General features: G+C 35.1%; 2 protein-coding genes across 2 annotated transcripts; both read right to left on the reverse strand.

Annotated features, from left to right (window-relative positions):
• Positions 1-18,220: 18,220 nt before the first annotated feature.
• LOC132035415 (RING-H2 finger protein ATL57-like) lies at positions 18,221-19,093 on the reverse strand. Its single transcript, XM_059425685.1, has one exon. The coding sequence runs from the start codon at positions 18,838-18,840 to the stop codon at positions 18,325-18,327; it is 516 nt and encodes a 171-aa protein (XP_059281668.1). The 5' UTR covers positions 18,841-19,093; the 3' UTR covers positions 18,221-18,324.
• Positions 19,094-21,573: 2,480 nt separating this feature from the next.
• LOC132034887 (uncharacterized) lies at positions 21,574-23,012 on the reverse strand. The gene is made up of 4 exons (XM_059425225.1): positions 22,861-23,012; positions 22,605-22,706; positions 21,975-22,325; positions 21,574-21,805 (listed from the first exon to the last, which is right to left on the reverse strand). Exons 1-4 carry the CDS (start codon positions 23,010-23,012, stop codon positions 21,574-21,576), a joined length of 837 nt encoding a protein of 278 aa, XP_059281208.1.
• Between the last annotated feature and the right edge of the window lie 2,100 nt (positions 23,013-25,112).

Here is a 25,112-nt window from a genome sequence, read left to right on the forward strand (position 1 = left end):
TTTGTTGTGAGCATGCCCCATCTTTTTCCTCCATCAGCATGAAGCGTCCATTTTTCAACATCGAGCTTCATCAACCAAACGTATGCGGGTTCACTCACCGACCTCCGATCAGATCCATTTTTGCGGCCCATTTTTGTTGTTGATGCTCCATCGCAATCCCCACATCAATTTGTTTAGAGTGCCATTGTGAAACGTTGATTGCAAATTTGCCTTCAAGTGCCTTAAACAATAGCGATGGTAAACAAAGGGAGGTGCCACCCGGTAAATTATCCATATTGTGCAATATGACTTTATGACGATCGTGACAAAGACGTATATGCCAAGTACGATCCTTAATAACATGAGTTTTCAAATGGGTCAAAAAGATCCCCCATGTGTCGTTGCTCTCGTTAGCGGCAATTGCGAAAGCAGAGAGGAAATATTGACCCATTGGCATCCATTCCTATTGCAAGTAGGAGTCTTGATGTCGTAGGCACCATATACATGCGTACCATCTATGGATATCACCGTTTCGGCGGGAGCAAAACCATCAATGCATGGTTTGAATGTCCAAAATACGAAGTTGAAGATTTTACCCTCTATAAGTCGCCACTCTACAACAGTACCATGATTAAAATGTTGTAGAGCTGCCATATACCTTGGTAGCGATTGAAAAGAAGTATGCCAATTTCCAAAACCATCTCAAAAGCGTCTACGCCGAGAAATCCTTTCTCGTTGCTTATAGTTTTACTATATACAATTTGAACGTTTCGAATACAATCTTTAATGGGAACCGCACAAGTTTAAACAAACAACATTTAGTAATGATCTTTCAATTGATATAAGACATATAATGTACTAGGTAGGATAAGTTACCTTGGCGTTTTCGGCAATGTCTTTAAGTAACACTTGAGCAATCATGTTTGTATCTAAATTATAATGATTTGCTCGATTTTCTTCCATATCACAAGTGTGTCTTTCGGAATTTTGTGATAGCCCACATACCATCAAAGCTTAACAATTCCCCGAAGCAACCACTCACAACCTTGATACCGTCGTCTACAAACTAGCCTCCATATCTTTGAGGTTGACGATCAACCTTAAACTCCCTCATGTCCTTAAAACAATAAATTTTGACGACCCGTTGCAAAGCTTTTTTGGATGCGAACAACATTCCCTTTGCAAGGTAGCATCGATCTTTGTTGAGATCCTTAGGTTCAATCCAGGTTTTTAAGCGACTATCATAATCTTCTCTTGTGAAGACAAATGCATCATCACGACTCGGGCTATCAAGATAAGGGATATTGTTAGAATCCCACTGAATTGGGCTTTCAGAAGTTGGGTTTTCAGCCATCGATGGTGGTATGTGGTGGTGTATTGGTTCTTGTTGGTTTTGGCTTTAAGGAATATTGTTGGTCATACCAACTTGAACATCATCATCGTCTTCATCATCGGTTACCTCTGCATTTTTAGTTATTTCATCATCATCACTTGATGATGACTCATAATAATTAGGAAAATCTTCATTATTAAGTGCATTCATCCTCCTACATGAAAAGTAACATATTTTAAAAACCAATAAATATATATATATATATATATATAGATAATTTAATATCAAGGTGATGAACTTACTGTTGTTCATAAGCACTGTCATGGTGTGGAGAATGATCAACTCCACCAAACTGAGAGGATTGACCAAACCTATGTGTCGACGGCCTCCTGAGATGCCTGGTGAGAGGGCTCCTGAGCGGCTCCCGGAGCAAGAGATGCAGATGGTGCCATATCAAACACGAAGTCCTCGAACATGGAGTCGTCGAAGTGCAAATATAGGCCACCCTGTAGATCACGAACCGGCCGCTCACCCCGTGGATCACGAACTCGGTGGATGTGAAAGTGAAAGCCGGGCACATAACTCGAAAAAAGGTCCGGCGTATACGAGAGGTGTCGGTGTGAAGTCGACGGACGGGAATGAGAAGTTGATGGGATATCCGTAGTCGCCGGCCCGCAGAACTCGACCGGATCTCTATAGTCGACGGAGCCTCATCACCCTCCCCGCCAGCCCCTACCACCTCCGTGACGACCACCAGCTCCTCGCCGACCACGACCACCTCGCCCAGGTGAGGCACCGGGAACACGCTCGCGGAGACGCTCAAAGTCAGCGTGCCTGTCTCATACCAGTCTCGGCAAGCTCAATCATCTCGCGTGCCGCATACTCCGCCGTCTCGGGGCCTCCGTACGGCGGCGGTGCTCTCGCGCGCATCGTCCGAACGGTCCGTACCGCATATGTTTGCAAATATTAACAATTGAATAAATTTATAAAGTAGTACATAAGACGATGGTTTAAGTTTAAGACCGATAAAACTTACCGGGCGCCTCGTACGCTCCCGCGAGAGCTACATATCCCTGTGCCATCCGGACGACGCCTGTAGGGGTTGCCAATAATGATGCGAGTGATCCGCATGTACCACTCCATGTACACACGGACGGGAGTGTCATGTCCGACCACCGCTAGGCTCGCCATCCTCACATCCCAACTCCGGACCGCCGCCGCATACGGAGTCGCCATGCATCATCGACGCCCGCACGCTCGTCCCTCGTGATAGTGGTCATGCTCCCAAACCGTAGCCGCGGGCATATTCCCCGTACATACCCAAATCGCCGTAACACGCCGCCGGCGCGTGATACTCAACGATATCCATATGTATCAATGGACACCGCGACATCCATACGTGCCGGCCACAAAACGCCACAGCCCCTCATCCAAAATATGATCATACGGCGTCCATATAAAAGCTTCGTAAAAAAGAATTGAACTAGTTAACAACAAAAGACTAAAATAGTAGCTATGTGGTCTAGCGTGTGAATCCAAAATATGAACATACCGTCCGCGCGCGTCATGCGGTTAGGCCGATCCCTAAACGGGAGAAGGCCGTGGTGCGTCTCCACGCGTCGGCGTACGCCTCGCGACCATCTCCGCCCGTATGGCATCGGGACGAGAAGATAGTCGGCGGGAGGGTCGGCTGGTATGGGCCGAAAAGGTCTCAACCCGGCCCACACCCATATCCGATATAGTCATTTAAAAAAAAAAAATTATGTCGTCGTTTTAAAAAATATATTTTGTGTATAATTACACACACTTAAATATATTACCTAAAGGAGCGAGCAAAATGGAGGGACCTCTACCCTCGTGCCCATAGAACATCGCAATCCTCGATACATGTAGCCAAACAACAACAATGCCCCAACTATAACATCCTATCTCGGCGAGATCGTCGATAAACCGAAGATACCTCAAGCTCATATGCCAACCCGAAGTGTTCGGGAATAGGATGGCCCCCGAATATGATGAGTAGGTAGCAGACGCGCACGTCGATCAACATCGGCCCCGAGACGTGTCCTCTCCAATCGGATGTCGCATGTCCGCGAGGCGCAAGTGAGCGTAAAGGGCCGACAACAAAAGCCGACTGCCGGAAATATGACCATCATCCGAGCCGCGAAACCGCGAGCCTAATCAACTCATCCCTAAGAAGGCGGCAAAGACAAGAGGCTCCTCAACATACAATTGGCGCCCATCAACTCGTAGCCCATAAATGACCTCCACATCCCGAAGGGTAATGGTAGCCTCACCGGTGCGGAGATGAAATGTGTGCGTCTCCGGTCGCCACCTCTCAATCAATGCCGTCACTAGTGACCTATCGTGCTGTACCCGACCAACTTCGACGCACCGGCGTAGTATATCCAGGACACGAGGATGTGGGGGGCGAGCAACTAAGATCTCCACGCCGAGTCCCCTAATCGGGCACGACCGAGACTCGGCGGCAAGTCGAATGTCTATATATGTCGCGACCTATGCTCGGGGCCGAAGATAAGAACTCTCGGTCGAAGGGCCCGGATCAAGGGTGGTGATCCATATATTTTACGCATTTTAAATAAATCATTAACAAGTAGTATTAGTATTAGTTATGTAATCTTTTATCGAAAATTTTATTAAAGATTGTGGTGACCCATCTGTTTTACGTATTTTAAATAATTCATTAACAAGTAATATTAGTTATGTAATCTTTTATAGATAATTATATTAAGGGTTTTCAATCCTAAGCTACGGGTTATGAATCCTAAACTAAGGGTTTTCATTCCTAAAATATAAAGATAAGTCAAATAATTAACAATTAGTTAGCATACAATTAGTATAAATAATTAATAAATAAACAAATAACTAACTAATCAAATAATTAACAAGTTATTATCATATATTTAATAAATAAACAATTAAGTAACTAATCAAAAAATTAATAAATTATTATCGTATATTTTAACAAATAAACAATTAATTAACTAATGAAATAATTAAGAAATTATTAACAAATAAACAATTGGCTTAACAAAAACAAAATAAATAATTAGCCAGTCTAACAATTGAAATAGCTAGTCTAACAATTAATAAATACTTAAGTCGCTAATCCAACAATTGACAAATACTAAATAAACAAGCAATAAATAATTAACAATAGATAAACAAATAAAAATAAAAATAAACGAAAAAATGGGCAGTCCCAATAGTGCACGGACTGCCCAAAAACGCAAAAAAAAAAAAAAAGCAAAACGAGTAATCCACCACAGTTACACAATGACCATGCTTAGGGTAATAATATATTTAACAATGTAATAGAAAATTCGTAGTGAAATACCTAGATTGAAGCTTTTTTTGAGTTTTTGAAATGTGTTATACGCCGCTCTATTCCGAAATTCAACCTTAAAACTTGTTCTACACTTCAATATACCAAGAATATTGAGTTTTGTATTGAAAAATAACACGAAATTAGTGTTTTAAGGGGGTTGGGACCACTAAAAATGGGGTTTAATGGCGGGTGGGGGAGGGGGACATCGCGGATTCTGTGGTGGGGAAGATGGAGGGGCCGATTTATGGTCCTCCGTTCACGCACGAAATTCGTGCGTGAATACTACTAATGTAATTTTTATTTTTTTTGTACTAGTTTGGTTCAATTTTTTATTTTTTGTGTTACTTAAGTCGCGAATTCCAAGGATGAAAACAAGACGCTACAAATTGATGGCTTGATGATGATGCATAAATGCTTATGCACTTTGGCGCTGATAATTTTCAGTTTCCAGGAATAATGTCGTTATCAGAGGAGTGCACTTGCACTTACTTTTCTATACATTTGATTGCCGTGGTGAAATGTTGACTTACGATTGTGGTTGATTGCAGAAATTTTGTTATTTGCCTGTACCATACGTTTGTCACTGGTCAACACTTTTTGGAAATTGATAGAAGTTATGCAGTGACACATAGCACTAGATTTAAAAATCTGATTTCGCTACAAAAACAAAAGCGGTTGTAGAGTTGTACACTAAATGGAAGTAACTTACGTTGCTATTCACATCTGCTGTGACTTTTGGTGTATCTTGTTAAAAAAAATGCTATTTAATATCTCAAAAAGAATTATGTCTGCAATCACAATGGTAAAACCTTGAATTTATTTTTCAATAGTCTAATGAGACATTTATTTCCCTCCTTGAATAGCCATCAATATACCATTATTCCTAATTATCCTAACCGTGCTTTTGATTTGTATAACAGACTCTTTCTCATTCATTGACATTTAATTCTTTGGCCATTAATCTTTGACCTTCATTATGGTCATTGATATTCTGATAACGTCAGGCAACTCAATCTATTATATGAGATGATTTCTTACCTATATAAATTGATGTCCTGTTCTTGTGGAAGTGAGATACCAAAAGAGAAATTCTTTTTCATATTATAGTGTGCCGGGTTTTTCTTCCTTGTGAAATCTTTGTTAGATTCTGGCTCCTAATTTTGTACTAGAAGAGCTTGTTGAATCCTGGGGGATACACCCATACCGGGTGAAATATCCTTAAGGACAGTGTCTTAATTGACATGCCTCAAGCTATGTGAATTCGCTAAAGTGTTCGTGATCGAGTATTTTCCGTAAGATTTCCAACAATCTTAAGGATATTTTATACTATAATTTTACGGAAAATCAAGTTGATGTTGTCCAAGTTACTGGTCTAATTCCACCCAATGGTATAGAGGTACTCGCTCATTTTTCGTTTCAAAGAAGGTAAAAATTATTTGATTATTTTGCATCTTATGCCATCATCAACTACATGTGGACATTTTTTTGAAAGCTTAAACTGCACAAGTTTACCACTGGAAAGTTGATATTAACATTTAACAACAAGGAAAAGTTGTTTGCTTGTTATGAATGCCTTGAATTTCTGCATGTACACCATTTGATTCTGAGTAACAGTAGGATTTATAACATCCAAAAGATGATTTTATTCTTACATCTCCTTCAATTGATGAGATTATTAGCTTATTTAACTTGTATCCAGATTTATTTATATAGACTAACATGAAATGGATGCCAATCAGTTGCAAAGTGTTTTCAACTGGAATTGATGTTTTTTTTTAAGATCATATGTCCACATGATAGAATATATTTTGAGTACTCTACTTGCGATATTTTTCAATATGTCAAATTTGTCCAAGTGTAAATACTGCTACTTCAGGAGAGTTTCACTACAATAGTATCACTAATGTGATCTAAAATTGATGCATAAGAATTTTTCAAAGAATTGTTATGAAGTCTTTTCAGCGAGTGGATTAGTAATGAGTGAGAAAAATTTTAAAGACCCTTTTGAGGATTTATTTGATTCTTGCAAAAAGGTTTTGTTGGACGATCTCTTTTTGGTATGAATTTGTGTTGTTGTAGTATTATTTTAGGTACCTCTTAATAAGTTTCAAATCGTTCTAGTATTTGTGAATAATTTACATTTGAGGTGTTAAGTTTAATGTTGATGCATATGTTTTAATATATAACTATTGTGGCGAAATTCTTGAAAAGACATTTTGAGTGTGGCAAACTAAGCCATCATACACCTCAATGTAGTAGGGGATTCAGAGAAATGATAATCTCGCTAAGCGAAAATAAATTTGGGCATGGGGATGATATAATTATTGTGGTCATTTTTCAAGTGAATTTTGTGACTACTGTGAGAGAATGGATGTTAGACTTTGGTGCTACTAAGCATATTTGTGCTAACATAATTTTGTGTTCTACACCTAAGTTGAAGAAGAAGAATAACTATTTATGTTGGTGATTCTAGAACTGCTCAAGTTCTTGAAATGAAAAAATTCTTCTTAAACTCACATTTGGAAAAAATTAGTGTTAATTGAGGTGATACATGTTCCTATTATTATGAAATTACAAGTTGGGTGAAGGTTTTACTTGAGTTTGATAAGGTCTTAACAAAAATAACATTTTTGTGGGCAGTACATATTATAAATATGATTTATCTGTGCTTAATAATTTTCAACATGAAAATGTTAACACTTTATTTCCTTGACTGATTCATGTTTAGATTTACTATTTTAATATTGTATTAATGAATCTTTGGTATAGTAGTTATGTTTGAATATGGCTGTTACGTTAACCCGTTGAACATGCAACAAATCATTCAGATGGTCTTAAAATTCTATCTCTTTTCTTATAGTAATAACTACTTGTTTGAATCCAAAGATGTGAAGTGTGTATGTTGAATTATATTGACTAGGCCATTAATGACAATTGTCTTGAAACAATTTTTAATAGCCTTTATGGCTTCTATGACAATTTATTTAATATGGAGATGTTATCATATGATAGAGGTCAATTTCCTTGTCCTATATATATTGTTTAATATGTTCATTGTTAGATATGATGAGAATAATAGAAAAAATCTTCTTCTCTATTTTATCTTTGATATAATTTGGTGTATAAATTTGTGTGTCACATATAAAGAGAGATACATTAAAAGTAAACTGGAAATTTTTTGTTGTGAATTGTGGAAAAGTTATATTTTTAGATTGAAATATTTGAAATTGTTGGGGTGTCTAGCTAAGATTATGTTAATCGATGCGAAGAAAAGAAAAATAGGTTTTAAGATTTTTTTTATTGTATGTTGATATAGTGTTGCATCACAGATTTTGGAAATGATGATTTCAAAGAAATCTTTTGATGATGATTTTTACTCTTTTGTGTTGACAATATTGGAATTATTTATTGTGAATTGTTGTTGTACTAGAGAGATAATATGATGCTAAGTAGATCTCAAAATCTACATGTGGTTATGTGTTTATTCTTGGTGGGATGCCATAACATGAAAACCAATTAAACGAAATTTAGTATTTTGGTGTTGGTTGGTGATAAGGCTAAGTGGTGAAGAGACTCTTAGTAGGTATTCCTATTGGAATAAAAACAACATCTTTTGTGTCTATTTATGGTGGTTGCCAAGTAGCAATAGCTGGAGCAAAAAAATAAATTTTTCATTGGCAAAAATAGACACATTTATTTGAGACATAATGTGAAAAAGTAGCTGCTATGAGATAAAATTATTTATGTAAATTATGTGAAGTCAGAGGTGAACTTGATCAATTCACAGATTAAAAGAAACATCGAGGGGAGTGAGACTTTTGTTAACTTGAGAAGATCAACAATGATGATAACCAACCTATGTGATTGGAGATACCATGAATTAGGTTCATATGGGTAATAACAAGTCATTGGTTGATCAAGTATGCACTATTAACTTATGTTCCTCCTATGATGTGTGAAAATAGTGCAAACACTGCAAGGCAAAGTGAGATTGACTTAAACTCTTAATCCATTTCCATATCCTTTATAGGTGGTGTACTGCTCTACAAAATACACTTGATGGATGGACCTATATGAGTGTGGAGTGGTGCCACTCCTATAAAATTGTGACGGATTTCTAGAGCACTCATGAATACCAAGACACGCGCATGGCCTCTTAGTGCAAAACCACGATAACGATAAAGATTGTGTGAGTACAATGTGATAGAATAAGACTCTATGCTTATAAAAGAGTTCTTGGTTCATCGAAATTTTGAAACTTCACCAATTATTCTGTCAGCTTAATCTTATTTTATCTAGGTCTGGTTCATAGTCTACACGACACCAGATTCGACGCATTGTACTCATATGTGAAAACCCAGCAAAAATTCTTATTTCATTCCATACCTTATTATTCTTTTTGAGATAGTGAGGCAATGTTTAAAAAAATGCTATTTAATATCTCAAAAAGAATTATGTCTGCAATCACAATGGTAAAACCTTGAATCTATTTTTCAATAGTGTAACGAGACATTTATTTCCCTCCTTGAATAGCCATCAATATACCATTATTCCTAATTATTCTAATGGTGCTTTTAATTTGTATAACAGACTCTTTCTCATTCATTGACATTTAATTCTTTGGCCATTAATCTTTGACCTTCATTATGGTCATTGATATTCTGATAACGTCAGGCAACTCAATCTATTATATGAGATGATTTCTTACCTATATAAATTGATGTCCTGTTCTTGTGGAAGTGAGATACCAAAAGAGAAATTCTTTTTCATATTATAGTGTGCTGGGTTTTCTTTCTTGTGAAATCTTTGTTAGATTCTGACTCCTAGTTTTGTACTAGAAGAGCTTGTTGAATCCTGAGGGATACACCCATACTGGATGAAATATCCTTAAGGACAGTGTCTTAATTGACATGCCTTAAGCTATGTGAATTCGCTAAAGTGTTCGTGATTGAGTATTTTTTGTAAGATTTCCAGCAATCTAGGGGACAGATACATGCAACAGAACTTCCATAAATGGTAGTGGTTCAATTTCTAAATCTCTACCTTCCTTATTTGGAAGTGCCTTGCTGATTGTATGTTTTTGGTTATTGATTCGGAAGAAGCAGGGTGATAGTACGGTTTATTTAAAATAAATACATAGTAATGCAATATGCTTAGAGTGCTTTGTTGACTCTGAGTTTGTGATTTTATTTGTTAATATGAGATCATAAAAGGGGATGATTGTATGAATAATATTTATCAATGCATCATATAGCAGAAAGACTAACGTTTTTTACTTTGAAAGTGTGAATGCACTATTTCTCTGCAGGAAATCTTAAACAGTCCCAGATGGAAGAACTGAGATGGTTGCCTCTTAAGAAGCGAATTTCAATTGTAGGGTAGTTTCTCATATGAAGTCACAGAAAGAACGAAAAGGGTCACAGCCGAAGGAGTGAATGAATTAAGAGTACGATAAAAGAGGCAACTTTTTGACAAAGCAATGAATAATGAAGGGAGTAACAAAAGACGGGTTCTACTTTCTTAACTCTACTTATTTATGAGTTTCTATTTTTGTGATTTTGTGGAACGTGTTTTATAAATGATGGAATAGATATGATCAATTTTGTGATGATCTTGAAATGCATGTTAAATTTAGGAATAACATATTTGACATACTTATAGTGAATTGTTAGTCCATTACATAAAGATCATGTGGAGTTTACTTTCAAGTTGTGGAACAACAAAAATTGGATGGATCATACTTATGTTTGAAAGTTGTCACACAACGTTGATATCTCTCAAGAGAAACATAAATGATTTACTCCTTTGTGTATTATGTTTGACAGTGAATAATCTGAATTTTGGTGATTTTCTAGACTTGAGATTATCTATTAATGTGAACTAATGAAATGTAGCTAAAATTAACAACGAGTCAATTATTTCTAATTGGGAACCGCTATATTTTGAGATTTTATTTTAAGTAATCCTCGCGAAATATTTTCTTTTGGTACGAGGTACCTATTATTAAAGAGTGATAATTGACGTGTGCTTGATGAACAAGATTGATGACTCACCATGGATATTACTTGGTGAGGTTGAAGAATGATAGCGTCTTCTCGTGGAGAATGAAAATATTCTTTCCATTCATTCGGTCAGTATTTCGGAAATGAGACATAATCACAAGGGGAGTATAATTCTTCTGATGAAAAGGTATGTAATATTTTTCGGGTGAGTATTTTCTTGCTAATCAAATATTAGCAGCTTTTTGAGAAATAAAGAAGAGAATGGTAAATATATAAAGTGTGGCCACACAGGGGATGCTAACCATTCTTATGTATTGTGATACTACATAAAGTGTAGTTTATTATCAAATATTGACAAATCTTCTCATTAAACATTTATTATGTGAGAAGATAGTGTAGTCATGGGAAACATTGGGCTATTACCATTTTAAAAGAGATAATCTTGAATGGCATCTACTCTTTCATGTGAATGCCAGTCATAACTGGAAATTCATATTCTAAGAGTTCATGGATTAGTCTTCAAGAATTATCCAAGAAATGTTAACGCCGAGGATACATTTATGGTGCATAAGTATGCTCAAGGAATAATGGGGTGATAATGCATACAAATGAATTGCTACTCCTTTAAAGCCCATGTTTGACTATATGCAGTGTTTTTCCACAATGAGAAGGATGAACTTTAATTTGTTCTTAACAGTCTCATAGCTTAAAGAGGGGTGATAGAGCGGTTGTGGACACCCTTCATGAGATTGCCTATGCAAGTAAGAAAGTGAGAGGCCGCTTTCTGTGGATTTTAATGGTGAATCCTAGAGGACTTGTTGAACAGGATTGAGCACAAGGCCCATATTAATCGGCGCCGCCATTGCAGAACAAGAACTCATGTATAATGTGAATATGAATTTTATATTCATATTCTTTCTAAAGGTTCAAGGCTAGTTAGCTACCTTTAGTTATGTGTTATACAAATACCCAATAATATTTTTCGGGCGTGTGAGTCCAGATATTATTATTAAATAATAAGTGGGGGATTGTTACATATATAAGTATTATTTAATTATAATATTTAACAATAATACTAATTTGAAAGTGGTTTTCCTTCGGTTTGTGAACAAACCATGTGTTGTTTCTTTTAAATTCCAAACGGTGCTATCTATTTTTGGGTTTATAGCACCTGTTGAGTAAAAAAAAAAGTTTGAATTTAAAAAAAAAAAAAAAAAAAAAAAAAAAAAAAACAATAGAAGGAATTTGCAGATGCTAAAAACACTAAAAAAAGAAAACGAACAACTCTATGTTGCAACTTCATTCTGCCATTTCCATCCAAAATATATTCGATCAATTCTTTTATGTTTTCTTCCTCCATTTTCGTCATTCTTTTGGGTTGAGTTCTTGTGATAGAAGAAATCAAAGAGTGCAACTTTGATTTCCAGAGTAGGCATTGTACCCTGGGGATGGACTTTCCCGTTAACCACTTGCACAGTGTGGGGGAAATTACTATCCTAAAGAGAGTTTTTAGGAAGCGTCTTGCCTATTCGTTCCGTGTTTTCCACTGGATCCTCTTTCATGATTTATCTCTTTAATTTGTATATTAAATTTGTCTTGCATGAAAGTTACTCCATTATATTTATTTTTAATATTCTACAACTCGTAAGAGCCATGAAAGGAAGAAATATTTTCTATTACAATTTTGTCATTCTTGTGGCTCGAATATGGAACCTCATGTTAATAGTGAAAGGATCTGTTGCTCCCAAACGCACACGCAAGTATACGCGGTCGTACAAGTAATATAGGATTTAAAGTCCAGATATCGTACCCACAGGGACTTATGATTAACTATTTACTAAATTAAACTAATGCTAATTATCTAAACAAGAAATAAAATCCAAATTTATATTTATAAACTAACTAAAAATAAAATAAAACAAATAATGAACTTCAACCAAGAAAGAGCAGATTTTTATCAGAGAATAGATAGATCTAGGGCTATGACCACTAACAATCCAGTTGAGTCTTCAAATCATTCTATGTATGGGTTACTAGTTGACGGGTTAATTGTAACTTTATGATATTCTCTCGAACTACTCACAAGTCTGTAGATGCTACTATAACGCCTATATTTCTATGGTCGTCGATAGAATAAGAACGCATTTAATTCTTCGTACTAAGTAGGGCTGTATATATATCTCTATCCTCAGTAGCGAAACGATTAAATCGAACAAACTCTATTTATTCTTATTACGTACGTGAATTCCCTCTCTCAAGTCCAATTCACGCACCACAGATAGTGTTCAATTAGTGATCAAGTAATTAAACAATTAAGCACAAAAATAAATAAGCAACCCAAAAATATGAAAATTTAATAGATAAAAACGACAATCAAACGTCAATTTTCATATTTGTGTCAAAACCCTAGAACTAAAGAGTTTAGCTCCACCTAGACATGGAAGAAAAATAACAAATCATCCGAATAAAAATGTCAAAATAAGTATTACAGAGAAGAGAAGATAAAACCCTGTAACTACGGCCTCCACGGAGGCTCCAAGCTCTTTCTAGATCCAAAGTTCTGAATTAAGGGTTTCAAGTTATTCAAAGTTATGTCAAAACCGTGTAGAATATGTATTTATAGGGTACCAAAAGGCCTTGGCTTTTAAAATTCTAATCCAACTCGGACCGAGAAAAAACGTGTCACACCCGCGTCGCGGGTGCAACACGGATGCAGAGAATCAGAGACTGTTTTCTTCGCGTCAGTGGCGCGACGCATGGCTGGCACCTGACTGCTCAGGTACGTTTTTTTTTTTTCCTTTCTTTTCTCAATTACAATTTCATGTACTCTTTTTGTTTCACTTTGGCACATATATACTTCATCAATCATGGCTCATCATTATGTTCCCCCTCTTGTCTCCTTTCGTTCTTTTTTTTTCTTTCCTTCTTCCGCATTTTATTTAATTTTGCTTCAAATTTCTTCATCTTTGTACCGTTTTATTCCTATATAATAAAAATATAATATTAAGCACAAAGTAATATAATTAATTCTCAAAAGACAGTTAAAAGTATTAAAATGTGAGGCAACAATGACTAAATATATGCAATTTATGGCTGAACATCAGGATCATATTCATCCCACGATAACTGTTGGCAGTTAATTTAATTTGACATGGATAATAGAATTACCTTTTCCTCAACTTAAAAGAATTCATCAGAATTTTGTAGAAAAAGGGAACAATTAATAGTTGAGGTGAATTTTGATAAATATATAGTTGGTGATCTTTCAGGTAGGAAACGTGCACACCTAACAGTTCAGGTTGGACATTCACGAAAAAGTTATTGTTCAGGTGTGTTTTTGATCATTAACTCCAAATTAAATTAGGGAAACAAAGAAAACTTCTATCATATTCTTTTAGTGTCAATCCAAGTTTTAACGGGTATATATAATCAAAGCTACACTTCAGAGTTACGGTCACTTTAAGACTGGGCAACAATTACTCTCTTGTTCCAAAATGTTTATCGTTTTTTAATTTGCTCCCAATTTTTTCTTTTAAATGTGTTACTTCATTGTTAACTTACCATTTATTGAGAAAAATTACATAACTAATTGATTGTACCTGGAAATTCTAAATATAAGCTTTTCTTTCTTTCTTTGTTACGTTACCTTGAATCACTAGGTCAATGTTACACTATAGTTCTTCCTCTTATAAAATTTAAGTCAGATGAACGCTGTTGTGTGACGAAGTAATCTTTTTGGCATGTTATAAAAATCTAGTCTCACTCTTGAAAGATAAAGTAGAGCACACTTGACTTTTGACTTTTCACTGAAATATTAATTTTATAGAAATTAGGTAATTGTTCTCAAATTTACCAATAACTTACCATATTATGGATTGATAGTCGTCGATAGCGTGTTACTTTTGAAAGCTTGCCTTGTACTATTAAAGCCTCCATTCACTAAAATTCTTTATAATACTTGAAATTTGTGACTTTTCAAAGAAGGTCTTGTAAGCAAACTTACAGCTATATATTATATCAAATTTAATTTCTGTCGGGTCACACATATGTAAATGGAATTTGATTCACATATAAAGAGTTCAAATGGTACAGGGGCGGATGCACAGTTACAATACCGGGCTTATATCAATTCAGCACTTTCGAGACTAAATGTTAATTTATGTGTATAAAATTACTAAAATTGCAATAAATAATAGGTATGAGCTCATAATTTGAATTTTATAAAAATTGAACTTATAAAATTTAAATTCTAAATCAGCATGACGTATTAGTATGCGAGTCAAATTCAGTGTTAAATTGCTTTCCATTTTCCACTATCTAAGAAATGGACTACTAGGCAGTAGTAGCATTTGATTGACTATTCGATTCTAAAGATGGTTTACTTTTACTTTTTTCTTTCTGTACAGTGATCTGTATAACAACTTATCAGAGTATGTTATGTTTGCCAAAAAATCTAATGTTTTGGATTATTAATTTCATTTGTTATAGATAACCCAATATACATATGTATTTATTATAGATAACCCAATATACATATATAGTTATCCTTTAGATAACTTAATATTCCAAATTGAGAAATTGAGTTAGACCTACAATAGGGATTTAATAGGCTGGAATTTAACATTGGCCATTTACCTAACTTTCATCTTGCTTTCATGAGGTCAATCCCAAGTTGTAATCCTATTTAATAAAAAAAAATAAAAAAAGAAAGAAAGTTAGACCTACAAAAAAATCGCCTTGTGGTTTGACTTGACTTTGATTGGTATTAAATTAAGAAGAAGAAAAGTAATATTTCACTCATATATATATACACACACTCGCTTTTAAACTATTTGAGCGAAAAGTATTCAACTGACCACTTTCAGTGATTGTAACTCTGCTCCAACGTGCGTGTGTACATTACTTAGAATAGTCTTTTTTTTTTTTTTTTTTTCCCCACCCGGTGATTGTTTCCACACTTCCTCTGAACTTGCGTGTGTACATCCCTCACTTGTCCTTAGAATAGTCTTAACTCTACCATACTAGAAAATAAAACTAGTTTAATTTATAGGAATTTAAATGTCTAGTAATTCACGATTTAGCTTGAGAGATAATTAACCTAGTATATGTCGAGATCTCATGCAGAGTGTCGAGATTGAACCCGCTGCTTCAGATCTGCTTACCTGAAGATAAGACAAAGTATATGTGGATGACGGGATAATTAATTTTAGTCGAAGTTATAAATTTGAAGTAAGCAAAAAAGCATATCTTTCAAGAGGTACTACTCCTATTACTATTATGCATGTAGGCAAACTAATAAGCTCTCTATCATTCATCATCCAACAACAATTGGGCATAGTTGTTGGCTAGTTAGGCAATCAATTTAGATCAAGTTATGTTGGGCGGGTTAAAATTTACTAAATCATTGTGTCTAATTCATAAAATTTTGGGTGGTAGATGAATTAACAATTTTTGGACCCCATATAACAGACCTAATATTAGTGTTCGATTTTTCTCATTGTTTTGTTGCTTTTATTTTCTCCTTTATGGTAATTTCTCTGCCCCTTCCAAATTTTGATTGGGGGTTGACTGAATGATTGACTTGGTCTTGGCATGGGCATTTCCATGGATTAGGATAGCGGTAATTTAGAGTACGTGCGTATTAAAGAATGATACGGATTTTTTTTAACATAAAAGCTCTCTAGACCAATGTTTTTTTAATTGATGGAGACATAAGACGGTGCATTTTTTCTTAATACAGGTAATACATAAGCAATCCAAGCCCCATAGATCTTTAAGAATTTTATTTTAAAAACTATAAAATAACATAATAACTCGAAATATAAAAAGTACATTAAAAGTTTAAGAAAATTAAAAGGATTAAAGAAACTCACAAAGAACAAAAAATATATCATGTTTTTACAAGTACAAATAATGCAATAGTGTTAAGGTTATTATGAGATACAAATTTACTTAACGTCTTAACTTTTAAGCAACTGAAAAAATCATAATTTCTTAAAAATTGTTATCAAACTACGCATTTCGGCACCTCCCTAGCTAAGAGTAAATAATCAATAAACTTTATTAATTAGTATACTATAATTTGAAACATTACTCCTTCATGAGTAAATACAAAACTTTCTTCAAATAACAAAATAATAAAAGTCTAGTAAATTTAGAGAGACATAGAACTACGACATGAACACCAATATAGAACTACGACATGAACACCAATAGCAAATGAAGACATAAATATAGGCTATCTACTTTAAGAAGAAATTTATGTCAAATGATATTCACTCTCACGATTTTCTCAATTAATAAATATACAACATTATATTATAGCTCACTATTTGAAGTATTCTCAATATTCATATTTTGTATAGATCAAATAGAATTTTGAAGATCAACACTGCTAACTAGTAGAAAATTTAACACATGATTTGCATAGAAGTTAGGCATACAATGATTACTTTTTGCAGTGATATTTGATAACACAAACTATAGCATCTTGCAAATTTATATCAATTACTACTGAAAAGGTATTTTAGTTTTTTTTTTTTTTTTTTTTTTTTTTAACTCTTCAAATCTAGTGATTCATTTTTCAAGTCAATAATATAATTTTTCCAAGAACTTACTAAAAATAATAATAATTTTCTACAAGAAACTCAAAAAATGGAGTGGGAATCGCAAGTAACCGTTGGTCAGCCATACATCAGTGAATTTATTCCCGAACCTTATATATATCGCCAGTCACACTATGGAAGCTGGCCATGCCCTAAGTCATTACCTTAACCGCTAGGAGAGGGATGTCGAAGGCAGAGCTAGTGACTAGAGTGAAGTCGTAACAAGGTTGTTGTACTGGAAGGTGTGACTAGGTCACTTCAAGGAGAGCTAGAAAATAAAACAAATAATAAATTTGATTCAATAGGTGGAAGACAGACATATATGAGTCAGTTCAAATACGTTAAGGACATTTTTTATCTAATAGCTGCAAGAAGAGACAAATTTGATCTAATATGTGAAAAAATGACATTTTTGACCCATTTGTAATTTGTTAAGACATTTTCGACCTTTAGTTAATTGAAAATGTATGGCGTATGCAGTGATTTTTTTCATCAATAAGCACACATTTTAAAATGAGAAACAATAAATAAAACAATGAGACACCATAAGAAAAAGAACAAAATATAAATAAACACAATTAACATATATTACTATAACTTTTCAAAAAAAAAGTACTACAACTTTCTCGATGAGTTTTCTTTTTTTGAAATGTATTAAAAAGTATAACCTCATAAGAAATAATACTAAATACTTAATCAATTTAATTTCGTAAATTGTTCTTAATCAATTTCATTGGCAAGAAAGAAGGTGAAAAAAAAAAAAAAACTACACATATCTAAATAGGGAAGCAGCGAACATCAAACTGTGAATCATTTTGTAGATAGCTGAAGGAGCAAAAATTGTATATAAACAAATGATGCTGCCTAGGTTCGAACTCGCGTCCTCGTTTGTAAAATGGAAGGCCCGACCATTGAGCTGCGCGATCTAAGAGGAGTCACTTTATTATACATCCTCATTTGTTCTTCTGCCTTTAATTATATGTACATATTTAGTAAAAAATTCCGACGAAGTAGTGTCACGTGACACTCCTCGGCACAAGGTAGATCCGCCCTTGATTAGAAACACCTTTGACTAGAACACCCACTAGTCAAGCCAGAAAGCAATAGAAGAGCAAGTTCCTCCTCAAATATATTAAACTTCAATCCTTCATCTCCAACTTTCCGGTGATCTTCCACCATATTTTCCGGTATAATTACGCTCCGGCAAAGCGGACACGTGGCTTGTCCCTTGCCATGCATCAGCCATTTATCCAAGCAATTTTCATGAAACATATGATTGCACTTCTCAATTTTCCTCCCTTTATCTCCGTGCTCGAAATCCGATAAACAAATCGGACAATCAAGTGGTTTAGTAGCAGCAAAGCCAAGTAATTTCCTCTTTTTGTACACAAATTTAGTGCTCTTCTTGTTTATTATTTCCCTGCACTTGTATTTTTCTTGTCTCCGTATGTATGAACTAATTGAAACTAAAAACACAAGCATTAGGAATGTTAATGCTTGAGGAAGCCATGAGAAGAATAAAACGTTGATACGTTGATTAAAATAAGAGAAGACTTTAGTGAAAGCCGCCATTTTTTCTTTCTTTCTTTAGCTAGGATTTGCTCAAAAGAAGTGAAAGCAGACCTCTATTATAGTTTGGAGTATTGGAATTGTAATATGTCTTGGAGGTGGCTGAGGCTTTTAATTTATAAACATATTTATTAATGTAATATTTTATCAAATCAATTGGTATTTTTAAAAGAATATGGTACATTTGTTCAATCTAATAGAGCGCCATCCATACGGAACGAAACTCCAACGAAGTTCCCTTTTTCGGTGAAAAACAAAACGAAGTTTGCTTTCCAGGACATAATTTATTATTCTTTTCAACTTATTACGGATTGTGCTACATTACTTTATGTTCAGTCTTTAAATTTAAACAATAGTATATATAAGCAACTATTGTCAACTTCTAGAACTGCGGACAATAAGATTCTTTTTCCCATCTTTTTTATAGGGAAGTATAGAGTTTATCACTAATAGTTATTTGGTCAAGAGTATTTCCACTGTATTATCTAAAGGGCAACTACGTACGTTTAAAGTTTTAAAAGAAAATTAATACATGTGCATAAAGATAAAAACTTATACTAGTATATTATTATCTTCTAGAACTAAATTAAGTAGGAAATGGTCTCCCATGATCAAGTACTTACAATATTGATTTTTTTTTAATAAAAAATATAAACTTAAATAAATTTATAAAGGACTATGAAATTAATTGTCCCGTATATGTTTAATTAGCAACAGCTTTGAAGACAAACATTCCACATTATCTTTTTCGGAGACCATGTATATGGTAGCAATTTGTGAGTAGCAAATTCTCTTATTCCACTTCATAAAAGAACTGTTTCTTTCAAGTAAGTTGCGATGGTCTCAATACATCTATCAACCATTCAGAAAAAATTCTACTGTCCCCCAAAAAAAAAAATCGACTGTCCCAAAAAAATAAATCAGAAGAAATTCTAACTTTACTACTCCCATCCTCTATAAAAGGTTCCTGAAAATTTGAAAAGAAACAGCCTACATGAGAAAGATACTTGTATCATCATTACCAGGGATTTTGAAACTTTGACCCATTTGGTTTGATAGATTACATGAAATAATCATGATATAAAGTTTGGTATTATTTTACGATTTGTCTTTTGAATCCTGTAGAATTAATCTTGATATAATTCAATACACTAATTGTTGTATTATTTTGAATAAGACTTAGGGAGAGGTTGTATCCACCATATTATTATAGTATATGCTTATTCACACCACTTTTTGTCTGTATCTTAATCTGTTGGTGAATGTCTACTATAGTTCTTCGGCCTCTTGAAAGATTTAGTTAGAACACTGTTGTACGATGCGGTAATCTTTTTGGCATGTTATAAAAATCGTCAATCTCACTCTCAAAAGATAAAGTGGAGCTTGCTAGCCACACTAGACTTTTCAGTGAAATATTTATTTGATAAGAATTGGATAAATTCTCTCCAATTATACCACTAACTAACGATACGATGAATTTATTTTTTGTCGGTAGTGTGTTACTTTTCAAAGTTTGCCTTGTACTATGAAAATTCTCCATTTGGGGGAGTTTTCAAAGAAGGTTCTTGTGAGCCAAATTACAACTATTATATGAAATCAGTTGTGGAATTAAATAATAGAATATGGCATGTATAGGGTTCTGATAGAGACCTATAGTACGACGTACAGCATCATGCATTCAAATTCAATGTTATGTTGCTTTCAATTTTCCCTAGCTATGTCCTAGGCTCGTCAATGTGGTTTACTATTATAAAGATGTTTTACTTACTACTTTCCTGTGCATTCAAACTCAATGTTATGTTGCTATCAATTTTCCACTAGCTATGTCCTAGGCTCGTCAATGTGGTTTACTATTCTAAAGATGTTTTACTTACTACTTTCCTTTGCATTCAAATTCAATATTATGTTGCTTTCAATTTTCCACTAGCTATATATTATGTTGCTTTCAATTTTCCACTAGCTATGTCCTAGGCTCGTCAGTGTGGTTTACTATTCTAAAGATGTTTTACTTTTACTACTTTTTTTTTTTTTTGGTCGAACAAACTCATTTTATTTCTTCTCCAGATTAAACTTACATCATAACAGTATAAACACCAGCAAAACAGAAAAAATAAACGACCACCTCACTCACTATACTACTCCTTCCCTCTTATCTCATCCTATACATGTGTAACTACGTATAAAGCTGTTCTATCCATGCCAATCTTTACATCTTGTTTTCCTATACAACAAATAAAAAATTCTTGTCCTGCTTTCCTCTTAAATTTGCTTCAGCACCATCTGTGGCCTTGGTACTTTGTGATGCCAATAAGCCTCATTACTTGCCATCCAGACCTAGTAGACAAGTGCAACCAGGACTGTCCATATGACTCCTCTGCTTATTTTCCCTGTTGCCCAACTTGCCATTTGCTTCCACACACCATTCAATTGTGGTCTGCAATTCCTAATCTTAAGTCACTACAACACTTCCTCAAAACAGTGTTTTGAGAATCCACATTCAAAAACAAATGTTCAATGGTCTCAGGGCAACATCCACACAATGAACATAACTTGTCCTGTCCAATCCCAATCCTAGCCAACCTCACTTTAGTTTGCAGCCTACCATGCATAGCTAGCCAGAATATAAAGTTGTGCTTAGGGATATTAGTCTTATTCCATGCTACTCTCCACCAAGGATGCAGTACCCCTTCTCCCAGGAGCAAATTTCATCTTAATGGTGCATATTTTTTTCCAGTACTAGCAGCTGTTTTGTGGTGGAGAATACTGCCACCAATCCTCCCCTTTTAAGTACACATGGTTAACCCATTTAACCCATAGATTATCAACTTTATTGGCAATATTCCACACATATTTTGCAATTGTAGCTTCATTCCACACTATACAATCAGTGGCACCCAATCCACTTGTCTTCTTTGGTTGACATACCACATCCCAGGCTACTAATGGAGCTTTGTAGTGAACACTTGCCCTGTCCACAAGAAATTTCTACAGATTGCAGTAATTTGTTTCAATACTTTCTTAGGCATCAGGAACATCGTTGACCAATAGCTATGAATATGCATTAGTACAAAATTCACTAATTGTACCCTTCTAGTGTATGACAAATTCTTAGATCCTCATATCTTTACCTTAGCTACCATTTTCTCCACAACATTTCACAATCAACAACACTTAGCTTCTTTGCATTAGTGGGTACACCTAGATACCTAAAAGGTAGCCTTCCTTTTTTGTATCCTGTTAACTCACATAGATCAACCACATCTGAATTCTCCATATTTGCAATGAATATGTTTAACTTATCAGCATTTGTAGTTAGTCCAGAGGCCTTAGAAAATCTCTTGAATGCTCTTAGCATGAGTACAACAGATGACACAGTCCCTTTACTAAACATTAGCATATCATCTGCAATACATAAGTGGTTTAACCTCAACCCCTTACATTTTGCATGATATTCAAATCCTGGTAATCCAGTAACCCATTTCATCAACCTGGTAAAGTATTCTATGCAAATCACAAACAGTAAAGGGGAAATTGGATTCCCTTGCCTCAACCCCCTCTTACCAGTAATATTACCATATAGTCCACCATTCATGGCTATTTTATATTGTGTTGTGGATACACATTCCATTATCCATTGAATGAACTTACAAGAAAAATTCAAACCATGTAGCATTTCCTCCACAAACCCCCGCTCCACTGAATCGTATGCTTTTCTTAAGTCTTTTTTGATCAAACAAATTTTAGTTGTGTTCTTTCTATTATACAACCTCACAAGATCTTGAGAAATTAGGACATTTTGCACTATACTCCTACCAGCTACAAAAGCACTTTGGTTATCAGCAATAATGGTTGGCAGGATCCTCTTTAACCTGAGACATAACATCTTAGAGATCACTTTGTAGGTAGCGTTGCAACAAGATATGAGTCTGTAATCTCTCACTGATTTAGAGCGTGTACCCTTCGAAATCAGTGTGATTACTATATCATTTACCCTTTTTTAGCATTTTCCCACATTCAAAGAACTCCAACACCCCAGCAACAAAATCCTTCCCCGCTGTCTCCCAGCTATCCCTGAAAATTTTTCTTCCATACTCATCAGGACCAGGTGATTTCTCATTGCCAATTGCCCATAGAGCACTTTCTACATCAGCCTTAATATAAGGTTCCAACAGCATTTCCCATTACTCCATATTCCATACAGGCCCTCTTTTGATCATATCACTACTAGCATGTTGTCTCTGCATATATGTTGTGCCAAGTAATTCAGTGTGATAATCAATAAACACCTACTAATCCCCTCCCTATCTTTTATGTAGTGGCTATCAGCCCCTTTTACAGTAAAAATCTTATTTGTGTTCCTCCTAGCTTTCAAGAAACTATGATAGAATTTAGTGTTTTGGTCCCCTTCCTTTAGCCACTGAATTTTACTCTTCTGTCTGATGAATTGTTCTCTGGTTGTATTCAATCTCTTACATTCATGTATCAGCTGAATCTCTTCATCAATTAACACACGATCATTTGGCCTCATCTATAGTTTAGTCTGACAATGAACCAACAACTCCATTGCCCTGTCAGCCTGTGCCTCCATGAGTTTCATGAGAATAGGTTTTAACCTATTCAATTTTCGCACCAACTTGAATATATTTCTACCCCTTATAGTGTCATTCCTTGCTACCAATTCTCGGTAATCATGTACAATACTCCACATATTGAAGTACTTGAATTGCCTCTGTCTAGTTCTCACACCATATTCCCAGTTTATTATTGAGGGCAATGGTCATACACACCCTCATTCATAAAGTGCACTTTTAATGGAAGAAGTAGTGAATTCCAATTAGCATTAATTAGTACTCTATCCAGTTTACACTATACTCTCTCATTCCCTTGTTGCTTATTACACCAAGTGAAGAAAGACCCTGTTGACTGCAGATTATGAAGCCCACAATAATCTAATTATTGTCTAAACTCTCTGATCTCTGCCATTGTCACTAGGCTCCCCACCCTCCATTCTCTTTGCAACACACAGTTAAAATCACCCATTACAGCCCATGTGCCATTGATATTGTCACCCATGTTCTGCAATTCCTCCCATAAGCTCCTTCTCAAAACTTGATCATTGAAAGCATACACCATTGTTATATGAAACATCTTGCCTGTCCTTCCATGTAGTACCATTATATATAGTTTGAGTAGTGACCTGTAGAATATTCACATAAAAAATTTGTGGTTTCCACAATAGCCAAATCTTACCCCTAGATGGGCTGTAAAATTTGTAGTGAAAGCCCACCCATTACAAAGATTAAGAGAGGCTTGCTGTGCCTTGGCCCTCTTAATCTTTGTTTCCAGAAGTCCAAATAGTCCCACTTTGGAGTTATGCATAAATACTTGCATCTCCTTTTGTTTAGTGATTCTGTTCAGACCCCTGGTGTTTCTGAAACCCATTTTATCCATTAGGGATAGGGGTACCCCCACCCACTCCATTTCCTGGGCATGTATTTTGCTTTGGACCACTTTGGCTCTTAGCTGCTCCACTAGGTGTTACAGTCCCTATCTCATCTTCATTATTCTTCAACACTTCAAAAGAGTTACTAGTGCTTACACCCTGCTTCTGCATCTGATGTCCTGTTTTAGGTGATATTGTTTTAGCATTCTCTTTTCTTGTAGCAGTTGTATTCTTCTCTTTTCCATCACATGGATTGCCAATCTCCACTTGTGTCAACCCCTTTTCCTGCTCAGTTTCCATTTGACTTTTCCTTAGTTTCTCTAATATAGCTTTATCCTTTATTTGCTTTCTACATTCTTTCAGTTCATGCCCAAAATTCTTACATCTTGTGCACATTCTGGGCTTCCACTCATTCCACTCATACTCCACTGCCTGTTCAATAATTCTCCCCATCTCATTCTCAAACCTGAAAATATCTGGATTCGCCTTGCTGAGAGGCATTTCTACCAACACCCTTGCAAATATCAATCGATCCTTGTGAGCTGTAGCCTTGAGTTGTAGCCTTGTCTGCTTTTAATGGCTTGTCAACCATCCCAACAATTTTTGTCAGTGCTGATTTTCCCCAGTATTTGGTATCAAGTCCTACCATCCTTATCCATATTGGAACCTAGTCAATTTTTCTCCTTGGATATCTCACAATCTGGTTTCCAGGGTTTGACAAGGATCGGTTTCCTATCAAATGTTTGTAAACCTTCTTCAACTGCTTTACCTCTGTCTTCTTAATTGAGAAACCGAACCAGGAAAACACCCCCATTCAAGTACGTAACTTTAT

Source organism: Lycium ferocissimum, chromosome 10, assembly GCF_029784015.1.
Source record: "Lycium ferocissimum isolate CSIRO_LF1 chromosome 10, AGI_CSIRO_Lferr_CH_V1, whole genome shotgun sequence".
NCBI lineage: Eukaryota > Viridiplantae > Streptophyta > Magnoliopsida > Solanales > Solanaceae > Lycium > Lycium ferocissimum.